The sequence below is a fragment of the Brachyhypopomus gauderio genome, chromosome 16 (genome assembly GCF_052324685.1).
Source record: "Brachyhypopomus gauderio isolate BG-103 chromosome 16, BGAUD_0.2, whole genome shotgun sequence".
In the NCBI taxonomy this organism is placed as follows: Eukaryota; Metazoa; Chordata; class Actinopteri; order Gymnotiformes; family Hypopomidae; genus Brachyhypopomus; species Brachyhypopomus gauderio.
In genome coordinates, this window is record NC_135226.1 from 22,997,544 (window position 1) to 23,018,693 (window position 21,150).

General features: G+C 50.1%; 1 protein-coding gene across 1 annotated transcript; it reads right to left on the reverse strand.

Annotated features, from left to right (window-relative positions):
* Nucleotides 1-17: 17 nt before the first annotated feature.
* On the reverse strand, nucleotides 18-20,922 carry traf4a (tnf receptor-associated factor 4a). The gene is made up of 7 exons (XM_076977394.1): nucleotides 20,428-20,922; nucleotides 7,102-7,153; nucleotides 4,997-5,101; nucleotides 4,681-4,842; nucleotides 3,549-3,710; nucleotides 2,957-3,112; nucleotides 18-2,499 (listed from the first exon to the last, which is right to left on the reverse strand). Exons 1-7 carry the CDS (start codon nucleotides 20,568-20,570, stop codon nucleotides 1,867-1,869), a joined length of 1,413 nt encoding a protein of 470 aa, XP_076833509.1. The 5' UTR covers nucleotides 20,571-20,922; the 3' UTR covers nucleotides 18-1,866.
* Between the last annotated feature and the right edge of the window lie 228 nt (nucleotides 20,923-21,150).

The following is a 21,150-nucleotide window of genomic DNA, read 5'->3' on the forward strand; positions in this document are numbered from 1 at the left end:
CATGACATCACTTCCTGTGGACATTATTTTATTTCAAGGGGAAAATGACAAGCAATCATCAGTCAACATATAAAAAATTCTGTGCCATCACGTGTACAGATGTGGTGGCTTAAAATAAATACTTTGAAAGAGCAGATAACACGTACAGAATATGCGGACAAAAAGAAGATCCAGAGAATATGAAACTCAAAGAGGATCTACAAGATTCAAAGTACAGCATCACCTCAGAAATGTGGTATAAAACATTTTATAGTACATTGTAAAATACAGAATCTTGCAAAAAGGTTTCCCCCACATTTTCTTAAAGTTATTGTGGAAAATATTAGCTGGTATTATAATGCGATTAAATCAGGACTTTTGGTGAAGTGTGAGACGATGACAATGTGGTCCCACATGGCTTTTATTAGTGTTAACATATTTAGTTATGGAGAAACTGCTCCAGCCGTCTGCAGGGAGGACCTTGTCTTACTCAAATCTGTGTGAGAACATGCCTCAATCTCACTGACGTGATGAACCGTGTGTCTGTGAGCATGGTTACCAGCGTCTGGGTAAGCCAAACATGCTTCCAGCTGAGGTCCACACCCCCTCCCCAAGACCACACCTCCTCCCCGGGACCACACCCCCTCCCCAAGACCACACCTCCTCCCCGGGACCACACCCCCTCCTCATGACACATTTCCAGCCGTTTCAGTTTACAGTTTTTTAACATATAACAGGTTTGGTTCCGTGTGATGGTTTATCCACTGAACTGTAATCCAGACACGATACGCTGGACTTCCCATTCTATCTTCAGCACTTCTGATCTTCAGCACTTATCTTCTACATCATCACCCAGTTCCCCTCCACCAACATCTGCTCACTGCATGTAAACCAGTTCATACATCATGGCTGTCTCTTATTTAGACGCGGGAGGAAAGGTGCAGGACTCGACTCTAGTCTCTGTGAGACTATAGAGCAGCCAGAGACGCTGGGGTCTCCACCACGTGAAGATCTCCTGATCAGCGTCTCCACCGCGTGAAGATCTCCTGATCAGCGTCTTTACCGCGTGAAGATCTCCTGATCAGCGTCTTTACCGCGTGAAGATCTCCTGATCAGCGTCTCCACCGCGTGAAGATCTCCTGATCAGCGTCTTTACCGCGTGAAGATCTCCTGATCAGGCTCTGACAAGGCATCACAAAAACATGCCATAGCCAGTCTAGCCCTCTGATCAAACGTATAGCTAGAAAGGACCTCAAGCAGTGGAAGGTGACAGAATGAAGCATGTTTACTTCACAGCTGTTGTTAGTTCTCTTTAAAACTAGTTATATGGGAAAAGTGCGACCTGTTAACCACTTCACCGAGCTTCTGTTCAAGAACCATTAGAGGGGCAGACAGGAAGCAAACAGAAAGCATACAGGCGCAAGGGTGTAGCTGAGGTCCGAACACAGGACCATCACTGTTTCTGCTGCTCTGTTCTCACAACACCACTCTTTTGTTTCCAAAGTGTGAAGACCACAAATCACCTTCAACACTTTCCTTAAAACTCAAACCCCTATACCTACCATCTGTCACAGAGTTGTCATAAATCACATTTTTTTAAAAACACAACGTAAAAAAAAACTTTCTAGGCACTATTGAATGTCCAAAGGCTTTTGTTGCAAACGGAGGAGAAAAGTCTTAAAAAGCCAATCCGGACCAAGCGTGTGATGGGTTTATGGTCCACAGCACACTGACTTTCCTACAACTCAATGTGTGGCATCTCCAGCCAAACATCATGGTCACCTCTCTGGGTTCTTAATGGGAGTTTTTGAACAGAAAACAAAAGTCATTATGAACTGGGTGAGGTGGAAGTCTTTAGAGTATGGAGTCTGTGAGGTGAATACTCTCTCAGGTCATGATCTTCTGCGGTATCTCTATGGAGGCCTTGAGGAAGACAGCGTTGTCGCGGACGTAGTTTCTCTTGCGGATCTCCTCGTGCGAGATGAACTTGGGGTAGCCGAAGCCCAGCGTGCTCTCGTCCAGCGAGCTGCGGCTGCTGCACGGCTTCTGGAAGTTCTTCCAGTTGGGGTCCGGGTTGAACGTTTCGGTGATGTGCTGCGGCTTGGAGAGCGACGGGTCGCTCTGGTCCAGGATTGAGAAGGTCACCTTGTAGGAGAAGGGCCACTCCAGCAGGTTGTCGTACTCGCCGGGCAGCACGCGGATGTAGATGGACAGGTGTGAACCCTCGCCACTGCCGTTACCGTTCAGGAAGGCGGACACTTGTAGCTTGTAGCCATAGCGATGCGTGTAGAAGGGTGGGCTGAAGAACTCGTGGTTGCTATGGAGCTTGGCTTCCTGTAGCTTGCGCGAGTAGTCGCTCAGTTTCCAGATGAGCACGCCGTCGTGGCTGACGGACAGTTCCTCCATCTCCCGACGGAGCTCTGCCATCTCCTGCCGCTGACGCACCACCAGGCTGCACATCATGGTCAGGTGGGACTTAGTGGTCTCCTCCAGGTGACGGCCAATCGCCAGCTTCGGACACTGCAACCAAGAAGACGTTTGGTTTCGAGTGCGTCTCGAGTTAAACATCTGAATGCGCTCGTGAGCCTCTACTGCTTTCTTTTCATTGGTGGGGGCAGGAATGGGGGCGGGAATGGGGGCGGGGCTAGACGGAGTTCCCCTCACCCTGGCAGACATGAAGACCGTCTGCTTGCTATGTCTTTTTAAATTTTAATTAAAATTTCAAAAATAGAACAAAAGGTTCTGTCAGTGCAGAAGAGGGTGATTCTCATTAAAATACAGCCAGGGGCCATGGGGCTGAAATTGAAGAAAGTTTTGTCTGGACACAACTTCTCATTTAAAGTCCAGGCAAAAAGCTAAAAAAAGGTTTTATTCCACATTTGTGGAAAGGATGTGAGAAGGGAGGGACTGGGAGGGGCATGTAGGGGGGAGGGGCGTGTAGGGGGGAGGGGTTGGGCGTTTGGGGGCGGGGACTCACGCGGTGCTTGCAGCCGGCATCCTTAAACGGACAGAGTACGAGCGCACTGCTACAGCTCTCCTTGACATGGGTTGCCAGGTCCTCGCGGGCGATGTTGGGCGTGCCGCACTGGTTGGGACACTGCACTGGGAAGCGTGGGCAGTGGTACTGGTGATTCTGCATGGAAAAAGAACAACGTGTAACGTCTGTCTGTCCGTCTGACGCTCAGCTGCTGTAATGCCCAGCGTTGAGGTTCACAGACACTCACACTCAGGCACTACATACTGACCACTGATCATTTAAGAAACCTTCTCTTCAACAGACAATGAGACTGGTGCACAGTGTATAATAATATAATAAAGGTGGTAAAGGGTAATATTATAATATAGTAGATATATAGTGTATAATATATAGCGTGTGTGTGTGTGTGTGTGTGTGTGTGTGTGTGTGTGTGTGTGTGTGTATATAGTGGACTTCTGCACCAACAATCCTGCACTCTTCACAGTCACCTCAAATACAAGAGAAATGTGTACAGAGTTTCTCCGTTCAGTCTGCGAGAGACCTGCTGCTGTTGTTGTGAGCTCACTGGGGGTGACGGCAGTGCGGTACAGACCTGGATGGTGTCGTAGACAAACTCCTTGCCGCAGTACTTGCAGGGCTGTGTGCGTTTGGGACACTCTGCCACGGCGTGCTGGGCCAGCAGCCTGCGGATCATGCGTGCCCCACACTTGTTCTCACAGTACACGCTCTCCTGGGGACAGATGCCCTGGTGGTTCTGGGAGGCAAAGAGGGACACGTGATGAGGGCAGAAGAAAGAGCAGGCCTTAATGAGTGCTAACGTGGCTAACGTGTGCTAACGTGAGTTAACGTGAGTACCATGTGTAATGTGTGTTAACGTGGGTAACATGGCTAAAGTGTTAGCGTGGGTAACGTGGGTATCGTTGTTAACGTGGGTAGTGTGGGTAACGTGGGTATCATGTTAACGTGGGTAACGTGGGTATCGTGGGTAATGTGGGTAATGTGGGTAATGTGGGTAATGTGTTAACGTGGGTAACGTGGGTATCGTGGGTAACGTGGGTATCGTCGGTATTGTGGGTATCGTGGGTATCGTGGGTAACGTGGGTAATGTGGGTAATGTGGGTATCGTGGGTATCATGGTAACGTGGGTAACGTGGGTAATGTGGGTAACGTGGGTAACGTGGGTATCGTGGTAACGTGGGTAATGTGGGTAATGTGGGTAATGTGGGTATCGTGGGTATCGTGGGTAACGTGGGTAATGTGGGTAATGTGGGTAACGTGGGTATCGTGGGTATCGTGGGTATTGTGGGTATCGTGGGTATCGTGGTAACGTGTTAACGTGGGTATCGTGTTAACATGGGTATCGTGGGTATCGTGGGAGCCCCATGAAACTGCACTTGGTACTACTTTGGTTGACTTCCTAGTCTAAAAGCACACGCAACATAAAAGGACACATTACACAGCTCTTAAATTAAATTGTGGAACTTGTTCCAACACATGAAAACAGGCTTTTAAAGCAATGACAGCAGACGGTCGCTGGACCACCAATTCTGGGGCCACATGAGCCAAACAACTACCACCTACAGCCTAAAAACAAGAAGTGTGACTCTCATGACTCTCAGCATCAAAGCAACCATTCTACCCTGGGGCAGAAGAGGGCAACCTAAGGCGGGACTTAGCAGGCCTTCTGGGGCGGGGCTTAGCAGGCGTCCTGGGGCGGGGCTTACCTCGAAGGCCTCTCCTGTGAACTCGCTGCCGCAGAACTCACACTTCACTTTGCGTTTGGGGCAGTCGTGCTGCAGGTGGTCTGGCAGGTCCCGACGGGTCAGTTTGGCAGCACAGCGGTTTGGACAGGGGATCACGTTGAAGGAGCAGGTGGAGAAATGGCCCTGGGGGGGTACAGAGAGAGAGAGAGAGAGAGAGAGAGAGAGAGAGAGAGAGAGAGAGAGATAGTCAGCAGGGCAGGTGGGGGGCAGCAGGGCAGGTGGGGGGCAGCAGGGCAGGTGGGGGGCAGCAGGGCAGGTGGGGGGCAGGAGAACTGACCTGCAGCTGCTTCATCTGTCCTGTCCAGCGGCAACCTTCCTCACTGTGGATGCAGCGGATGGCCAGAGCCAAGATCTGTTGTTCCAGCTCAGGGTCAGGATAGATCTACACACACACACACACACACACACACACACACAAACACACACACACACACACACACACACACACACACACACACACACACACACACACACACACACACACACACACACACACACACACACACACACACACACACACAGCAGTGTTACATAAACAGAGGAGACGCTGAAGTTGTTCCCTCATTGGCTGAGGTGTGGGACACACTGTAAGGGGGAGGGTCATGTGTGAATCATCCAATCACTGAGGGGTTTTTCATTCATGAAAAATATACCAGTATATGCAGAGCCACAAAACTTCACAACCGAGTGCTTATTTAGAGACTAAACGTTTCAGTCATTCTGATCACTGGGAGATGTGTTGTTTACTTCAGTACACCTGTGGTGGTGTTTTTGACAGGTCGTAAATTCATCAAATGTCAAATGTATTTATATAGCGCTTTAATCAGACAACAAGCAAGCAAATGAAACAAATGTACACTGGGTCACAGTCTCTTGACATTTACACCATTAACCTGTATTACATGGAGTGGCCGTATCAGTGAACGTGGGCGGGGTCGAGCCTTGGGGGAGGAGCTCCTCTAACACACGCCCAGTCACTGCTCCAGTGTGGGGGAGGGGGCACCTGGAATAAGGAGCTTTAACCGTCCTGTGTGAACTGGAGGATGGAGGGAGACCCAGCTGAAACACCCAGCTGACGTCTGCTCCCAGAGTACCTCACACTCCACCCTGCCTGTGTGGGCTGGTGCTGCCGTGTGGAGGCCATGACGTGTGTCTAGAACGCTATGAAGGTTCACGTGAATACCGCACACACACGCACACACACCCACACGCACGCTCACTCCTGGTCAGAGACCTCAGGATCAGTGGACTACCTGCGTGAAACTCTCAGGAACACACAAGACTTTCACTCCCACTCCCACACAGCGTGACTGGGTGATGACGAACACTCCTGCAGAGTGAAGCTTTTGGCACAAAACAGCTGCATCTAAGAATATTTCTGAGATCGTGACTGCAGTCTTGGATATTGTTAAACTCTGTGGAAACTATCGGGTATTGTTAAGCTTGAAAGCTGATAAAGAGGGAAACAGGACTTAGTGAAGACAGAAGAGCTCATGTCTCCGTCCTCAGCCTGATCTGGTTCTAACCTTAAAGGAGGGTGTGGGACCAGGCTGAGACTCTGATTAAAGAGATCTTTCTCCTCTAAGGGCTGTAGTGCTAGATGAGCCAAAATGGCAGGTTGTAATTTCCTCCCAGAAATAGTTTGGGAGTAGCAACAGTTTTGGGAAAGTTCCAGTGTGGACACTGTAGATACGTCAGAGCTGGAGACTCAGATCTGAGTTCATGGAGATTTCCCATAGTTCACTGCAGTAATCTTGTTGTCATCACCATCACGTCAACCAAACCAAGGGAGAAATTCTTATTGTCTCAAACACAGTGACATTCATAATCTGGAGGACAACATGGCTTCTTCCAGCAGATGCTAATGGAGAAGGAGGAAGACTGTGATGAGTCACGGCGTCTTCAGCGTCCTCTCCACCTACTCTTCCTACATCTACACATCTTCTACCACAGCCAACATTCCCAGGATACTCAGATGCTTGTGGTTATTGGTTAGCATAATTTACAAGGTGTGTGTTAGATGTGTGTGTGTGTGTGTGTGTGTGTGTGTGTGTATATGTGTGTGTGGTGTGTGTGTGTGTGTGGTAGGTGTGTGTGTGCGGTAGGTGTGTGTGTGTGTGTGTGTGTGGTAGGTGTGTGTGGTGTGTGGTAGGTGTGTGTGTGCGGTAGGTGTGTGTGTGTGTGTGTGTGTGTGTGTGTGGGGGGGGGGGGGGGGGGGGGGAGTGCTCAGTTGTGTTGGTGTAAGGGAGCTGACAAACACAAACTACAATCTTCAGCTCAGCTCAGATCGCCATGAGATGTGAGGTGGTTCTGGGCGTGGGGGATAACCAGAACCAGCCCGCGGGCTCAGCCCCGTGATGCTAAAACAGGAGGATGCGTTACCTTGGCGTAGTCCAGGGGCAGCTGGTCCTCAGGACACTTGAACACTCCTTCACTGCGGAGAGAAGAAGAGTGCGTGTTAACACCCTGACCTGCAGAACATCATCATCAACCAGCCATGACCAATCAAACACAGAACCTGATCACTCATGAACCAGCCATGACCAATCAAACACAGAACCTGATCACTCATGAACCAGCCATGACCACCGATATAAAACACGGGACTCTGCTTACAAGGGTTTTTATTTAACACGAGACTCTGTGTGATAAGAACAACAGCAAAAGTCTCGTCAAACCAGGCCTGACGCCTTCAAGGAGGAGTGCTGAATAATTAAACTGTGAGGACGATCCAGTCAGCTGGGGCTTAACCCTGCCTACACCCCACACCATCCACTCAGCTGGGGCCTAAACCCCGCCCACACCCCTGCCCACGCCCCGCCCACGCCCCGCCCACCGAGTCCTGGCTTTAACATACTTGTCTTTCCTCTCTGCATTTCCCCTGAGGATCTCGCCGCAAATCTACAGTTTTGTGAGCGGAGCTAAAAACAGCCACCCAGCCTGCTTATCTATAATGCATCTCCATATTGTGGCTGGGGCTCATATTTCCTTAGTTGTCTTTTCATGCTATGTGGTTGAAACACAAAGGGGGGGGGGGGGGGGGGGGGGGTTAGGAAGCTCAGTTACTTATTTGCTTGTTTATATGCATTTATATCTTTTTTCTCTTTTCTGCAGTTTTATTACTTTTACATGTTAATAATTCTGTTAGTCACTTTGGCAAATGTTACTTACAAGTCATGCCAATAAAGCAAACTGAATTTGAGAGAGTAAGAGAAAGAGAGAGAGATACAGACAGACAGACAGATTTAGGGTGAACTCAGGGGTGAAGTGGCTCGTTAGTGAGGGTCCGCTGGCACTCTCCTGCACTCCACCATAAAAATATTCACACTGGTACATAATGGAACTGACAGCAGATATCAGGAACAGGAGAGGTGTGTGTGTGTGTGTCTGTGTTTCTGTGTGTGTGGTGTGTGTGTGTGTGTGTGTGTGTGTGTGTGTGTATGTGTGTTTGTGTGTGTCTGTGTTTCTGTGTGTGTGAGTGTGTGTGTATGTGTTTCTGTGTGTTTGTGTGTGTCTGTGTTTCTGTGTGTGTATGTGTGTTTCTGTGTGTGTGAGTGTGTGTGTATGTGTGTTTGTGTGTGTGTGTATGTGTGTTTCTGTGTGTTTCTATGTGTTTGTGTGTGTGTGTTTCTGTGTGTTTCTATGTGTTTGTGTGTGTGTGTGTGTGTGTGTGTGTAGTATATGTGTTTCTGTGTGTTTGTGTGTGTCTGTGTGTATATGTGTGTTTCTGTGTGTGTGAGTGTGTGTGTATGTGTGTTTGTGTGTGTGTTTCTGTGTGTTTCTATGTGTTTGTGTGTGTGTGTGTGTGTGTAGTATATTGTGTGTTTCTGTGTGTTTCTATGTGTTTGTGTGTTTCTATGTGTGTGTGAAGTATATTGTATAGCACATTTACTTATGAGAAAAACCTAACAAAGAATCCATCTGGGGAACTGCCCTATGGAGATGAGGGAGGAATCACGCCCAACACAGGGCCGCCCAACACAGGGCCGCCCAACACAGGGCCGCCCAACACAGGGCCGCCCAACACAGGGCCGCCCAACACAGGGCCGCCCAACACAGGGCCGCCCAACACAGGGCCGCCCAACAGCCCTCGAGAGGACAAAGTGGGAAACAGCAATATAATTTCAGCATGAGAGGAAGAGTCACTGTCTTGTGAGTAAAAACAGCAGAAGTGAACAGTTTGAGTGCAGGTCTATATTTCCCATTCAACATTAAGCTGAAGCCATTTCCATGTCTGGGGAAGAAGACACACAAGGAGCCTCAAGGAGCCTGTGATGAACATTCATCTGACCTGTCCTCCAAGCTCCAGCTCTCAAAACACACCACGTCCAGCCAAGTGTCCATCTTGAGCTGTGACGTGTGAGACGGAGAAGACAATGGACCCACTGAGTCTTAGGGCCCTAATCTGGAGACTGAAACGCGTGAGAGAAACATCACCGCGTGAGAGACACGTCACCACGTGAGAGACACGTCACCCTATGGTGTAACACACCCTTTTTTCACTCCAGTAAGATCAGCCTGTCAAGTAAAATCCACAATGGAAAAAAATAAAAATAAAATCAACCAATCACTGTCCGGCACAGGGTCACCCTGACGTAGGATAATGAGACGCTCCTTCACTGTCCGTGACCCCCACACCCCCACTGGTAGGGGAAGCTAGGGGTCAGGAGTTGGGGTCATGGGGCAAACGAGGGCCTCGTTAGCTCAAAGGCTAATACTGTCAAGTGAACTGTGGAAGACCCAGAGAGGTCAGCCAGGCACCATGAGGGCAGTGTGCCCCAGCAGGGGGGTAGGAAGGGGGAGACCCCTGCCCACCTATCTGGCTGATCTGGACTCTGGCTCAGAGAAGATGATCCCTTCCCCCTGACCAGCGCGATCATGGCGGTGTGTGAATGTGGAGGCACACTGAGTGTGTTCAGTCCGTCTTCCACATCAGGCAGCTCATCGTGGGCCTGTAGCTCACGCTGAGATTTGTACCCTTGAAAAAGACGAAAATACTTCAGCTCACACAGCAGTTTTTCAGCAGTTACCAAGAGCCAAAACTTCCAGAAGCAACAACCGGGCTAATCGGACACTGCAGTCAGGAAGATACACAGCAGCGCAGGACACAGCAGGATGCGTGTGCGGGACCTGCAGGATCATGGCAGTGGCTCGCCATGGATAAACAGACAGAGAGACAGAGACAGATAGACAGATGGAGAGACAGATGGACAGAGGGAGAGACAGACTCGCCACTTGACCACTGTGACATATACAGGCTCAGCTTAACCCAACGTCAGAAATGTAGCGAAGGGCTAACCAAGAAAGTGGCATGCAGACACCGTCCTGCAGAATATATCACAATAAAGTTCACACCGTCCTGCAGAATAGAACACAATAGAGTTCACACCGTCCTGCAGAATAGAACACAATAGAGTTCACACCGCCCTGCTGTGGTAACTCCTCTCCCCCCTGTGACCCCTGTAATCCCACCACACCCCCCCACAAGGAAACTCCTATTTGAGTGGGTTAACTCTGTTCACACTCTCTCCATCTCCATGATATATGCAGGCCAATTGCACTGTGGACAGAGTAGTTCATATGAGATGGATGGAGAGTTAATGGAGGAGAGTGTACCATGCTGTACAGTATGTTAATCCTTCGTGTCATAGATTCAACAAGGAACTGGAAACATTCCTCAGAGAGTCTGGTCCATATTGACATGATAACATCACACAGTTACTGCAGATTTGTCAGCTGCACATCCATGATGTGAATCTCCCGTTCCACCACATCCCAAAGGTGCTCTATTGGACTGAGATCTGGTGACTGTGGAGGCCATTCGAGTACAGTGAACTCAGTGTTCAAGAAACCAGTCTGAGATGATTCACGCTTTATGACATGGTGTGTTATCCTGCTGGAAGTAGCCATCAGAAGATGGTACACTGTGGTCATAAAGGGATGGACATGGTCAGCAACAATACTCAGGTAGGCTGTGACATTGACACGATGCTCAATTGGTACTAAAGGGCCCAAAGTGTGTCAGGAAAATATCCCCCTCACCATTGGTCCACCACCACCACCTGAACTGTTGATACAAGGCACTGATACAATACATGCTTTCATATTGTTGACACCAAATTCTGGCCCCACCATCCGAATGTCACAGCGGAAATAGAGACTCGTCAGACAAGGAAACGTTTTTCCAATCTCCTCCTGCACATTTCTCCTTCTTTTGTCCAAGTCCGTCATAACAAACAAATGTTCACAGAGCAGCGTAACGATATGGTGGCTTCACAGTGGCCTGAAGTGAGGAGATTCGTGTGAGTCCCTGCATGAGGAGGTCAGGACGACTCTCAGGACACGTGTCAGTGTCACAACACCGCATGACACACGAGTAACTTGTCCCACTGGAAGCGCACGTCGGGTCGCGCGGATTCACACTGACGCACGGCCTCTCCTAGACTCTCTGTTCTGACATTTAGGAGTGCAAACCATCTGCTGGGTGGTTGACACTGTCCCTGCATGCTGAAAGGTTTGCGAAATATCACCGCACGCTGAAGAAGAGCTTGTATATTACGCCTGCTTTTTCCACACAGAACACAAAACAGCACATCCTCCTTGGTTTAGACCACTGAGGATCAAACACCTTTTAAACTAAATCCTAACATCTACTGGGAGGTATTCAAGGTCTCCATCTTTGTAAAATGTTTCAATGAATTTTCAGGATCCCAGAACCAAGCAGAGCAGCTCCAGACCAGTGAAGGAGAGATGAGAGTCACACATCCAGAAGGATCCATACAGCTCCAACACCAAGTTAGGCTTTCTGCTCAGCACCGCCATCAATAACACACCACACACTCTCTACACACCGCACGCACACTCCACACACCGCACGCACTCCCTACACACCGCACGCACTCCCTACACACCGCACGCACTCCCTACACACCGCACGCACACTCCACACACCGCACGCACACTCCACACACCGCACGCACTCCCTACACACCGCACGCACTCCCTACACACCGCACGCACTCCCTACACACCGCACGCACTCTCTACACACCGCACGCACTCTCTACACACCGCACACACTCTACTCCTGCACTTTCCTCGCGTTCCACATTCCTCCTTCCAGAGTCCAGGTGTCAAAGAAGAGAGTGCTTCCCTTTTCTGGATCTGTCTAATTCACTGACATACACAGGGTTCAAAATCAAACCTCTTGCCATTATCTGGCTTTTAGATCTGCTTTTAAAAACTTTCTCACATTGGAGAACCTGCCAAGACTACCCTCATTCCAGATTCCATGTGGTGCTGCAGTGTGTTGGAGGATGTGTGGTTTGTGTGGTAAAGCAGACCGCAGTCACCCAACACTGGAACTCTTCCAAGCTCCTACTGTATTAGAACAAAAACCTGATCGTGCCCTGAGGACTCTCAATCAAAGGATATGCGTATGAACACTTCTAGCATGGCTAACCTGAGCTCACCGCTCACATCACATCCTCAGAAATCAAGTGCTTTGACAATCTCCTCAAGAGGTTTGAAACTCAAGATCTTAAAAGCAAGCTTACAGGAAGCATGAATACAGTGTTTGTGGAATTATGTGTTCTGAAGATAGGACTCCAGGACTAGTAGCATAAATGTCGTGAACTTAGGCGCTCTGTTCATGCATTCAGCGTGTGTGTCCAGAGTGGTGCCAGGGTGCATGACATGTGGCAAGCAGGTGAGGGTGGGGTGGGGTGGGGGTGGGGGTGATTGTGGGGGTGGGGTGGGGTGGGGGTGGGTTTGAGTCACGTTCAGTATTCTCCATCATTCTATTTAGATAGAATAATAAAGTGTTAAAAAAAACCCACAAAAACATGCAGCCCCAGGAGACCCTGATAACATTACACTGATGTCCCCCTCTAATCTCAAGTCTGCTTGAACATACTACCCAATGGCAAGGTCAAAGTTCACACTACCCAACAGTAAGGTGCAGCAGAGGCATTCATAACAAGGCCCATCAAACCAGAGGAGTCCATCAGACCAGGTGCCAAAGTTCAGTAACAATGTGTCACTGGTTCTTATATGACTGGTAGCAGTCAGGCGCCTAATTTTGGTTCCTAAAGGGTTTGATCACCAAAAAATAATTAATATGATATTTCACTTATCCAAATGCAGTGGGTCAGCCAGACATGTACGAGTTAAAATTTAGCTTCAGCTTGATCAAAATCTGCTAACGCTACCAACCAACACTAGACAGGAATCACAACAGCCTTCGTAAATAAGATCCATGTCCACGCTGCGGACGCTGTGTGGTGGGGGAACAGCACAGGGTGCCGGGCCCTCACAAGGGCGTCTAAGCCTTTGGTTTCATTCATATATAATCCCAAATGATCCTTCACAACACTTACAGTTCAACCATGTCTTCAGTTTCATCAGACTAACAGGTCAGGTGGAATCAGACAGACCAGGATGAGGACCACAGACAGACAGACAGACAGATCAGGATGAGGACCACAGACAAACAGACAGACAGACCAGGATGAGGACCACAGACAGACAGACAGACAGACCAGGATGAGGACCACGTTGGACTGTGGAGTTTGAGAACTTCACTGTGCTTGAGTCAGACTGGCTGAAAGTTGTTTGAAAGTGCGGCACATCTCGGGGGAGCTAGTGACGGAGCTCTGCGCTATCTGCAGCTGAGTAACAGAAGAACTGAGTCAGATGTGCTGGTGATGGCACTGCTGCACACCATGACTCACCCCCACTGTCCTGACAAACCCTCAGAAACTCATCTTCTCTTCCTGCTCCTGAAGTGTCTCTCTCGCTCTCACCTGCCTCCCCCCCTCCCCCCCCTCCCCCCCCTCTACCATCCCTTAAAATCAAAGCTTCTTAAGTTTAGCAAGTCAATTCCCTCTGATTGACTCCAAAACAGAAGAGAGTGATTACGTAATATAAATGTTTCTTCTGACTCAACTGCAAGTCCATAGATCAGAGAGACGGAGAGAGATGAGGAGGAGGGGGGGGTTATACATTTTTTGTCAGCAGACTCATTCATCTCTCAGTCTAGCTCCTGATTGGCTGGGACCACCACTTTGGTGGCCATGGCAACATGGGAAGGTGAGGTTCTTTGTGTCAGAGAGAGGAGAGAGTGCATGTGTTTTAGACAGCGGAGTATGCAGACCTACCACTGGGTATGCAGACCTACCGCTGGGGAAGTCATGATGAAGCCCCTGTCCACTCCATCAGACGGTTGTTAACAGGTACACCTCACACCGAGAGAGGAGTGCTTAGTGAAACACAATCCCCTCAATGTGCCCTGCAGCTAACGCTGGATTAAACCACCACGTGGTACAGACGACACATTCTGTGGTAAACTGTGACGTCAAGCACACATTTGCCTGCAGGTAAACCTTGCGCAAGTGTGCATACCTCTGAAACGGGGCATCTACCAGGATGGGGCATCTACCATTCCACTGGATAAAGGAAACTCCTGAGCTGAGGACCAGGCCCCCTGGTCGCCCCCCCCCCCCCCCCCCCCCCGCCCCCCCCCACCCCCCCCACCACCCCCTTATCGCGGAAGGAAGACTTCACAGACGGCTCCTTCATGCTCTTTGCTGGATCTCAATTCCAACACCAGCTTATTCATAAATACTGCCAATAACGCTGGATGTGTGTGTGTGTGTGTGCACGTGGTGTGTGTGTGTGTGTGTATGTGTGTGTGCACGTGTGGTGTGGGAAGAGACTTCAAGCAAGTAGCTGAACTCGTCCACAGACACCTGTCCCAGACCACAAGAGAGCCTTTTCATGGAGACAGGTGCCCCGGGCCGGAGATCCTACCACCCCCCCCCCCCACCCCCCCCCCGGAGATGCACCCCCCCCCAGCTGGTTCCTCCAGCTGCTCTAATACCGGATTCGTCTTCACACACAGATTCATGACATGTCCACCTGTCAGCTGTGCACTGCGAGCCCTTTCACTGGCGAGCTCCACTATGTCCCACCCACAATCCCATGGGGCAGTGTGAGATTGAGCCAAGCCCTGCACAGACCCGTGGGGCACGGGAGTACGGCGGGGACCCTGGTGCAGGGTGTCGGAACTGACCCCAGATCAGATCCCATGTTGCTTTTAACCTGCTGAGTCACCTCCAGCTGTTGAGGGGAACTATTCACGGCTCTCTGAACTGGAGAATGTGCTGACTGCTCTCACACACATCTCAGTATTTTGGTATATTAGTATATATATATCAAACTCCTCTCATGAAGGACTCAACAATTTGCTAACTTCTATAATTCAACTAATGAAAAACACCAAACTGCAACAGATATTGAACACAAGTGCAGGTGTAACCGTGAACAAATGAGCTCTGTAGCAGGAGCACACGCTGCAGTTCACACGCTGCAGTTCACACGCGATCCGTGACAAACCTGTTAGAGTTCTGCTGTTCTAACTCTTCAGCTAATGTTGCTATGCATTATGGGTGTTGTGTGGTGTGGTGCTGCTTTGCATTATGGGTGTTATGTGTTGTGTGTTGGTGTGGTGTTTATGGTGGTACTAGCCGTCCTCTCACAGGGTGTCAGAGAGGCCACGAGACTCAGCAGCCTTACACGGGACACAAAGGTAATTCAGCGCATAGCTTGAATACCTAATTTATACATCAGCCACTGGGAGGGACGTGGTTAAAGTCTCTTCAGGCTGTGAACATGCCTGAACACGATCTACATCTCTCAGTGTTTCATCTACATAAAGAGGCTGCAGTTCCAGGGCCGGACGACACTGTGGTCAATCAGCAGAGGAATGCGGTCACACACTGGAAGGTGCAGGACGGCTGAATGGGGCGGTCAGCGCTGTGAAGTGTTTACTCACTGCACTCACATGCCATTCACCTCGTGCTGACCCTCAGTCTTGGTTGGTAAAGACGCTTCAAAGCTGGTTCTGAGGGAAACAAGTTGTCCAGAACGGACCTGGTGGGGCACAACGGTCCCCCACCGCCTCTGGTCTCCCTGCAGCGGGACCCGGGCCTCCAGCCTTCCCCTGCTCCCCTCCCAGACCCTCCGGATCACTCTGATCAACACGAGTGTGGAGGGCTCCACGCTGGAGGAACGTCTACGCTTCCTTTGTGCACTTTGCTACCAAACAACAAAAGCACACGAGCAAACGACAGAACTGCAACAGAAACCAAAGCTGCCATGACACAGGAGTCCAGACCTCACACACACACACCACCTCACACACACACCACTGCTGCTGTCTTACATTTACACAGGAGCCCAGACCTCACACACACACCACCTCACACACACCACCTCACACATACAGACACCACCTCACTCACACACACACACACACACACACACACACACACACACACACACACACACAACCTCACATCTACACTGCAGTGAGGTGATAATCATTCTAGGCAGTTTGTTTGAAAATAAATGTTACATTTTCCTTAATTTTTTCAATATGCCATTATGTTAGTTCTAGTAATTCAAAGAAACATTTATATGTGCAACATTTTTTAAACACCAAAAGCTGAATTACTTGAGCATTCAGATATTTGAACAGAGAGATGCGTCTGTCTGGTTTCCTTCATTTCAGATGGTCATTTTCCAGCCCTCTTACCCGCACACACTTGCGCCTTTCTTCACCAGATGCAGCGTGTGTGAACGGAGCCATTCAGAGCTCGCTGGTGGTTAAGACGTGGCCCCGCCTCCGAGCCCTCGCCGTGGCCCCACCCCCAGCTCTTGGCTGGAGCTCCATACTGGCCACCACTGTGCCACCTTGTCTCATTCATGTCTCACTGAGCCAGTCGCTGTCTGACTGGGCAAAGACTCCATTCTGCTCCTGATCAACAATAGAACGGCTTCTCAATACACAGAGGTCAATTCAATTCGTACTCTTTACAGCAGCTGATGCTCTCACAGGTGGCCAGAGCTAGCGTGAAGTCGGCCTTTTTTCCTCTCCTTCCTCACCCTCACTGCTTTCTCTCTTGCTTCCGCTGGGTTGTGAGGCTGAGCAGGTTGTGAACCGTCTGTCCTCCAGAGACAGCAGGGGCCGGCCAAAAGGAAGGGTGCTAGTGCGGCAGAGAGGGCGCTAGTGCGGCAGAGAGGGACACTAGTGCGGCAGGGAGGGACGCTAGCGCGGCAGGGAGGGGCACTAGCGCGGCAGGGAGGGACGCTAGCGCGGCAGGGAGGGACGCTAGCGCGGCAGAGAGGGACACTAGTGCGGCAGGGAGGGACGCTAGCGCGGCAGAGAGGGACGCTAGCGCGGCAGAGAGGGACGCTAGCGCGGCAGGGAGGGACGCTAGCGCGGCAGAGAGGGACACTAGCGCGGCAGGGAGGGACGCTAGCGCGGCAGGGAGGGACGCTAGCGCGGCAGGGAGGGACACTAGCGCGGCAGGGAGGGACACTAGCGCGGCAGGGAGGGACACTAGCGTGGCAGAGAGGGACGCTAGCGCGGCAGGGAGGGACGCTAGCGCGGCAGAGAGGGACGCTAGCGCGGCAGAGAGGGACGCTAGCGCGGCAGGGAGGGACACTAGCGCGGCAGGGAGGGACACTAGCGCGGCAGGGAGGGACACTAGCGTGGCAGAGAGGGACGCTAGCGCGGCAGGGAGGGACGCTAGCGCGGCAGAGAGGGACGCTAGCGCGGCAGAGAGGGACGCTAGCGCGGCAGGGAGGGGCGCTAACCCTATCCCTAGCGCGGGGCGCTAACCCTATCCCTAGCGAGGGGTGCTAACCCTAACCCTAACCCTAGCACTAGAGTGGCAGTAAGGGGTGCTAGCGCGGCAGGGAGGGGCGTAGCATGGCAGGGAGGGGGGCTAGCGCGGCAGGGAGGTACGAGGGTTAAAGCCGCTAACACCCAGACATGAACATCCACTCACATACTACGTGCTAACATACAGTCCTACAGAGCAGACCACAAAGAGCTCAAGGCAGAGTTCAAAGTTCTATGCAGTACTCTGCAGTGCACAGGACACCAGAGCGTCCCGAGGGACTCCACAGTTCTAGTCCCGCATGTATCACGTCTGCTCTGTTGCATACAGGACGGGATATGTTAGCCCATGTGAAGTGTTGTGTAATGAAACAGTGGACCAACTTCTCCAGGTACAATGTTTACGTCCCAACCCACATATGACTCACAGTGAACCAGGGAAAGGCTGAGAGGGTGTCCCAAACACCTCCCTCCATCTCTCCCTCCATCCCTCTCTCTCTCTCTCTCTCTCTCTCTCTCTTCCTCTCTCTCTCTTCCTCTCCTTCTCCCTCCCTCCAGTTAACAGAGAAGCTGCACATGAGGTGCAGTTTTTTTTATTTTTGGTGTTAAGACACAGACCAGAACAGATGAGCCAACATCTCATGAGGAGGCCTGATGTAGGTCTGATGGAGGCCTGATGTAGGTCTGATGGAGGCCTGATGGAGGCCTGATGGAGGCCTGTCTGAGTGACGGAGTTCCTGGTGAGTGAGTCAAATACTAACCCTAACTCCATACTGCATGTCTCTGTCAACACTACATGATCATATCACAGAACACAAATCACTAGGGTTAACCTAACCTGAACTAACACTAACACTAACCTAACACAAACCTAACACAAACCTAACACAAACCTAACACAACACAAACTTATCACTACCGCCCTGTGAGATCACGTTTCAGTTTGATGAACTTTAAACACAACCATTATGAGAAGAAACTGGGTAACCTTGACTAAAGGCATCTAGACCAGAGGAGAGTGAACACACACACACACACACACACACACACACACACACACACACACACACACACACACACACACACACACACTGAACAGCTCTGACTGTCTCAGCCTCACTCATCAGTCTGGATGTCAAGGCCTGAAGGTGAACAGTAGTAGTAGTAGCTCCTTTATAACAGCAGGGTGAACAGGTCTCGGTCTGGTCTGGTCTCGGTCTGGTCTGGTCTCGGTCTCGGTCTGGTCTGAATGATCCATTATTTCTTCCCTCCAAGGACACACGGACTGTCTGACAGTTCACATCTTTTTCCTGGTCGTATTCAGGTGATACTTTGATCTTGATCAGTTGATATTTCTGAGCAGCAAATCACAGCTGATGTCATTTTAATGGGGGTCAGGGTTAGGTCGTCGTGACGACCGCCCTGGGGGTCAGGGTTAGGGTTAGGTCGCCGTGACAACCGCCCTGGGGGTCAGGGTTAGGGTTAGGTCACCGTGGCGACCGCCCTGGGGATCAGGGGGCTACAGACTGGCTGCAGGACGCAGACGCCAGGACGCAGACGACAGGACGCAGACGACAGGACGCAGACGACAGGACGCAGACGCCAGGACGCAGACAACAAGACAAGACGCAGACGCCAGGACGCAGACGCCAGGACGCAGACGCCAGGACGCAGACGACAAGACGCAGACGACAGGACGCAGACGCCAGGACGCAGACGACAGGACGCAGATGCCAGTCGCCAGTCAGTCCGATACAGTCCTTCCTCCCTTCTGCTGCCAGAACTGAGATGAGAACTAACATTCATGAAACGTGATCTGCTTAATTAAAAAAATAAGCATTCAGTAATGCTGTTCCTTACAGCACTTTTGTACCTACTAAATGTTCTTTAACTTTTTTTAACTTTAACTATTTTTACCCCACATGCATATGGGGTTCAGAATAGTGCAGTTTTTTTTTCTCATTAAGGCCAGTAAAAAGAAATGTCGTCAGGGCAGCTGTCAGTTGCCTGTACATATAACAACAAAGTCCTGATCGTCCTCTAGCCTGCCTGCCACGTGCGCTCTACAGGTCTGAAGAACAGTGATATGGAAAATGCGAATGGGTGGTGCAAACATGGGAACACGCCTCCACACGAACACGTCACTCCAGTGAACAAAGCACAAACTCGGAGTTGTGAGCGAAAGCACAGCGGTGATCCAGATACAACAAAGGAATCCTCACTAATCCTGCGTGTTAGACAGATCCACTGTCCAACGCCTGCACACCATATCACCTCAGGGGAAAATGAGAGACAGGCTGGGGTTTGAAGGAGTCCACTGCCTGATTATAAACACATGCATGAACACACACACACACACACATTATATATATATATATATATATATATATATATATATATATATATATATATATATATATACACATACATACATACATACATACACATATATATACATATATATATATATATATATATATATATATATATACACACATATAATATATATATATATATATATATATATATATATATATATATATATATATATATATATATATACACACACATGCACATACACACTCTCTCTTTGTGCAGCTGAGATGTGTGTACATATTCCAGTCTGCTATACAGTAAAGCAGTAGTTATTATTATGTAAATAAACCAAAAGTTTTGGCACCCAGAAACCGAGACTCGTGCTGTACCCCTTAAGCCCCGCCCCCATGCCACTACTCGTTCTTGTCAAACCTTCGTTTACACCCACTGAACATCAGGCGTCTGAACACCACTGAACACCAGGAGATTTAGGAGAGCGCCCTGGTCACACACAAAGACTACGGTCAAACAAATGAAAATCCCACAGGCTCTTTAGGTTGACTTCACTCGAAATTATGAATAGAAACTATTCTCGCAATAGTGTGAAATGGTACCAGGGTCCAAACAGCGTAGACGTCCATTTCTCCACCTGCATTTTCTGGACTCCTATAAATCACGTGTGTTGTGGTGACACGAGCCCGTCTCACCTGAGGAATTCTTGTAGACAGGTGTCGCAGAACCGGTGTCCGCACGTAGAGACCTGCACGGGCTCCCTCATCGCCTTGCTGCACAGAGGACACTGAAAGCGTCTCTTGGGTTTCTCCAGGAACTTGTAGTCGTAGCCTGGCATCGCTACTCCGGGACCAGACAAAGCGACGATCGTGGACGGCGTCTCAGTCTCTGGCGACGTCGTCGGGCGAGGAGGACACGGCGTCTCCAACCACACCAACACAGCCGAGCTGTCCTCGTCCTGCACACTCGCTTTTGTTCCGTGTCAGTACGTCTGTCCCACCCAAAAGACGAGGGGACACAGGACACGAGCCCGCGCGCCTCCCTGCAGACCTGCCAGCAGTCTCCACTCACACCGCCGCGTTATTCTGTACAAACGTCCAGCACCCGAACGCGCCTCGCCCCGTCAACACTGACAGCCTGGAGACAAAGCTCGAGCTGCCATCTGTTTAGATGTGTTTAGCCCCGCCCACTGCAGGAGGAGCCTAATCTACATCACGCTCCTCAGAGCAGATTATTGTCCGGTTTCCTTTAATCTCAATTTTCTGTCATTTCTGTATGGTCGAACGCATATATTGTATTTATCTTATAAACGGCCTTATTCTAAACTTTTACAACAATATGTCTCGGTGTCTCCTATCTTATCTTTTAAATGCAAAACAAACAGCTATTAGTGTTGGGGTATTTTAAACGATTTTAAA